Raw genomic sequence first — 4,722 nt, 5'->3', positions numbered from 1 at the left:
CATTGGATTAATGTACAATATTGTTCTTTGTTAAAAATATTTTTCTAGCACTATTTAAAAAAATATTCTATTCTTTTAAATAAATGAAATAAATGAATGAAATTCGACTTTTCTACTGGCCAAGAGAGTTTTTCCCCCCCCCCCCCCCCCCCGTAACTACGCCACTGCAAAAAACCCTGATTGGACTCCTGCCTTAAAAATGGGATACACTAAAAACAGTGGTAGGTACTTTATATTTATTATGACCACTAATGATATAAATTATATCTATTCAATGTCCCTTGCACCAAAATGGTAGATAATTAATTATTAAAACAATTTTAGAATTAGAAGGCAACCTATAGTATTAGTACTTAGTAGGCGTTAAAGCACTGAGTTATATACAATTATAGGTAATTTATAATTGATATGATATGATTTTTATTAAAAACTTTTATTATGTGCCTAGCATTGCTAACATTCAGATTATAAAATTAAAATAAAATATTATTTAGGTACTTATTTAAATTCAATATTATATTTTATATGTTAACATAAAATAATAAATGTATAAATTATTCTTATTTTAGCAAATGTTCTTTAAAAATACTGTTATGTGGTAGGTATATCATTTTAATAACTTTTAACTATAAAGTATTTTACTTATTAAAATGATTTTTCACTAGGTAAAGCTACAACTCCAAATCTACAGAGGTATAAACGGGCCAAAAAAAGAACATTATTAAAGCCAACAAAATTATTCAAATAATCACCGATTAACAATTTCAATGATCGGCATAATGAATATGAAAAATATGAAGATATTAATGATGAAACAGGAATTTCATGCAATACTGAACTCACGATGGATAATATTTCGGAATTAGAACTTTTGAAAGATAAGTGTGACCAATTACAAAGGGATGTAAATTTTTTTAATTTTTCCGAGAACTCTTTTTTAGATAGGCCCACAATGTTTACTTATTATGCTGGAATAACAATGGATATTTTAAATTAATTTTAGAGTCAATTAAACCAGGGCTAACAGCATCAAATCAGAGACTAACTGAGTTTCAGAAATTATTATTATGTTTAATGAAACTAATATTAAATTTGCCTTTTAAAGACCTGGGTTTTAGGTTCAATATTACATGTGCAACTGCATCTATGATATTCCGAAAAGTCATCATACTATTAGAGCACATGTTTAAAAGACTAATTTATTGGCCGGATAGGGAAGCTTTAAGAAGTACTATGCCCCAATCATTTTTTAATGTGTTTGGGAATTCTGTTGCTGTAATTTTAGACTGTTTTGAAATTACAATAGAGAAACCATCTAACCTAAAAGCTAGGGCACAGAGCTGGTCTTCATATAAAAATAAAAACACGGTTAAGTATTTAATAGCAATAACACCTCAAGGAAGTATTTCTTTTATATCTGAAGGTTGGGGTGGACGGACTAGTGATAAATATATAACTGAAAATAGTAACTTGTTAAATAAATTACTTCCAGGTGATGTTGTATTAGCTGATCGAGGATTTACAATAAGTGAAAGTGTTGGATTTCACTGTGCAACTTTGAAAACTCCAGGATTTACAAAGGGTCTACCTCAATTACATCCTTGTACTATAGAGGAAACCAGAAAAATTGCTTCTGTACGTATACATTGTAATGAAAACTTAAACGCTTGTGTTTTGCAATATGTATTTTTGTACGTTTATTTCCATTATCTTATGTGAATTCATTTATACAGATACAATTTCAACATATGTATTACAGTATTTCTTTTAAATTGATTTTTTACTCTTACGAGTGTACATACAAAATAGTCTATGATGTGGGTTTACATCGAATAAAGGGGGGGGGGGGGACAGCGTGAACATATAACTCACGGTTTGCTTTCGCGGGTTCGTGAGTGCAAGTTCACTTCTTCCGGCAACAGGCAGGTGAATGATCAGACGGCGGCGGCTATGGCTCAGCGTTCTCAACTCGCACACAGGTCGGCAGACACGTGGTTTGGGCGGCGGCGGCTTCGGCTCGGCGTTCTCAACTCACGGTGGCGGACAAGTGACTACGGCACAGTGTATCGGACGGCGGCAGCTTCGGCTCGGACGACCTTTTCTGATGGACGGCGGCGGACTAGTGATCGGACGGCGGCGGCGACGGCTCGGCGTTCTCGACACGTGATGGCCGGCGGCGTAGGGAGTGCCGGGAGAGACTATATCAACGTCCGTTCTAGACGACGGTTAGGTCGCCCGGCTCGTTGAATCTCGAGGGCAAGAATTGCTGTAGTAGAGGGTCGAAATTAGTATCCGTTCACGGCAGTATAGAATACCGTCCGGCTTACTAGTTTCTTCTCTCAGCGGGAGTACTGTTGTTTTTCTAGGCAGCTAGCGGCTTGTATATATGCTGTGCGGGCATTGGTGGTCCCGGTCGAAATATGACATTTCTTATTCTTCCGTTTCAGTCTTCTGTCGCATGTTCGACATGGTTGATAATGACAATCTAATAGTTAAGGAAGCGCTGATTCTGAATCTGTTTACAGCGGTCTTCTATCTATTTTCCTTCAATAAGAAAACTCAATTTTCTTAGCGTGCGGCGGGCGGTCGGAATGTCGCTGCACCGACTAGCGCTATCTACGGTCGTAAATAACAATTATATATTTGTTTTCGCGCGGCGGTCGCGGTTGACTGTTGGTAAGGAGGACAACCAGAGTGCGCCACTTAAATGGTCACTCAGTTGTGTCTCGTTACAACATGTAGAACGAGTAATTGGTTTAACTCGTTCTAAATTTAAAATTCTCAATGGTCCTGTTCAAATTACTACCCTGAAAAACCAAGATGATACAACATGTCTTTTGGATTCTATTGTAACCGTTTGTTGTATTTTGACAAATATGTGCAATTCAGTTGTACCTTTAACTTGAAATAAAGGCATAAGCAGTAATATAATATATTGTGTAATTTTGTACTTAGACATATAAATAAAAGAATTAGAACTTACTTTTTTATATTTAAATAATTAGTTATGACAAAATAATGTGACTTATACTTACAAAAAATAATGATATAATAATAATAATAATGTTTATTGACACAACGCACATTTCCAAGTTTTTGTTGAAGGCTTACGTTTTATTCCTAAACAGCTATAATGGTACCAAAGATTTGGACACCCTTCTTTAGTACACATTATCATTTTGCCTCCTGTATTTTTTTTACAGACACAGTTTTCATGTGTAAGAGTCTCATCGTATGTTTCCATAGGTTTTATTTCAGTGTTTGAAAAATGTCTTCCTAATAATTCTGGAAGAATGGATTCATAAAAAAACCATTTGGATTTATTTAATATTTCTTCTTGTATATCAGGGTCAATGTTGATACGTTCTATATAGCATTCATTTGGTGACCAAACTACAAAATCACCGTACTGAGTGCCACACAATAATATTTGAGTTTGAAGCTGATAGTAATATTGATGGTTTTTACTTAGATAACCATTAAATAGATAAGACATGCTTTTTGTTTCACCACCTTCACTTAGGGTATGTGGACACTTTATTTCTAAGCACCCTTTCCCACAGCAATCACAATTTATTATACCATCGGGGCTGGCTCCAAGATATGGCAAACTTGGATTTATAACCAAACCTGAGTTATTCATAGAAAAATTTATATGGTGATTTTTATTTTTTTCCATGTATGAAGCTTTTGATTTTTCTTCATGATTAATCCCCCGTTCAGTAGCTATTCTTTTAAATGTGTTTTTTAATGGATAACATATTGATTTTAGGAGAGATTTATTTGAATAGGACGATTTTACTGAACAGACGTCTTTTACTCTAGATGCAGTTATACGACCAGTCCTGTATAAAAACCAATTTTGAGTTTTAGCCTGCATTTTTGTAGAAATTTCTATACAAGAACAGTCTTCTAAAGTTAGTGGAAAGTCCAGTTTAGAACCTACACATACTAATTCTTCTAAGTTTAATACAGAATATTCATCTTTATAAAGATTTGCAAGGCTCTTTGGAAACTCATTACATACAAACTTCAAGTTGAATGGTTCTACAACTCTTAGTATAGCAGCATTACTATTTACTTTTTCAAGGTTTGATAAAAAAATTTTAAATTCTTGTGGATCATTTAAAGTTGTTTTCAATTTTTTGGTAAGCTGAAACATCTGTCACTGACTTGCTATTCTCAGATTTCTTTAGAAACACAAATTGTAAATAAAAAAGCAGTGCTCCAACATGCGAACAACATTCACCTAAGCCAGCCATACATGTGCAATGTGCACCCCAAACACTTCCACACTTCTTCAGCACAAGCCAAAGCAAAAGCTTTGCATCGTTCATTCTTTGAGAATGAGCTACCTATAAGCACAGGAAGAGAAGGACAATTTTTAATGTAAGCGGTAAGCTGTAGTAAATCTATGTAAAAAAATACAGTTGCTAAGCAGGTAATGAAATATCAATTTTAAACAGATTAAATGTATACATTTTTTTTTTGCAAGATCAAATTTCGTTATGAACTTATGATAGTTGTAGAGGAAGAATATTGAGTAGAGTGCTAATAAGTTTTATTATGAAGTATAAAATTCTCAATAAAAGGTTCAAAAATTAATTGGTAACATTAATTAGTGTAGTGGATTTACTGTTGAAAAAAATATATAAATTATGTAAACCTATTTATGAACATGAGTTTAAATTACTAAACTTACTTACCTCAGCAACTGCAAGA

The 4,722-nt window shown here is 33.8% G+C and overlaps 1 protein-coding gene across 2 annotated transcripts; it reads left to right on the top strand.

Annotated features, from left to right (window-relative positions):
* The first annotated feature begins 186 nt into the window (after positions 1–186).
* On the top strand, positions 187–2,933 carry LOC107883581. 2 transcript variants are annotated; one of them, XM_016803823.2, is made up of 3 exons: positions 187–221; positions 666–1,645; positions 2,737–2,933. In XM_016803823.2, exons 2-3 carry the CDS (start codon positions 1,075–1,077, stop codon positions 2,904–2,906), a joined length of 741 nt encoding a protein of 246 aa, XP_016659312.1. In that variant the 5' UTR covers positions 187–221; positions 666–1,074; the 3' UTR covers positions 2,907–2,933. The 2 variants fall into 2 exon arrangements, with proteins under 2 accessions (XP_016659312.1, XP_029348067.1); XM_029492207.1 differs by lacking the exon at positions 187–221 and having other exon boundaries at positions 627–1,645.
* Positions 2,934–4,722: the final 1,789 nt, after the last annotated feature.

The sequence above is a fragment of the Acyrthosiphon pisum genome, unplaced genomic scaffold (genome assembly GCF_005508785.2).
Source record: "Acyrthosiphon pisum isolate AL4f unplaced genomic scaffold, pea_aphid_22Mar2018_4r6ur Scaffold_21019;HRSCAF=22807, whole genome shotgun sequence".
Taxonomy (NCBI): Eukaryota; Metazoa; Arthropoda; class Insecta; order Hemiptera; family Aphididae; genus Acyrthosiphon; species Acyrthosiphon pisum.
The sequence above is the reverse complement of the archived record's forward strand: the minus strand, read 5'-3'. Positions and strand labels throughout refer to the sequence as shown.

Excerpts from the sequence above, each read along its gene's own strand:
- LOC107883581 (XM_016803823.2), top strand. The coding sequence starts at position 1,075 with ATGAAACTAATATTAAATTTGCCTTTTAAAGACCTGGGTTTTAGGTTC. Across the intron at positions 1,646-2,736 it reads AATTGCTTCTGTACGTATAC|ATGTAGAACGAGTAATTGGT; the intron begins ATTGTAATGAAA and ends TCTCGTTACAAC.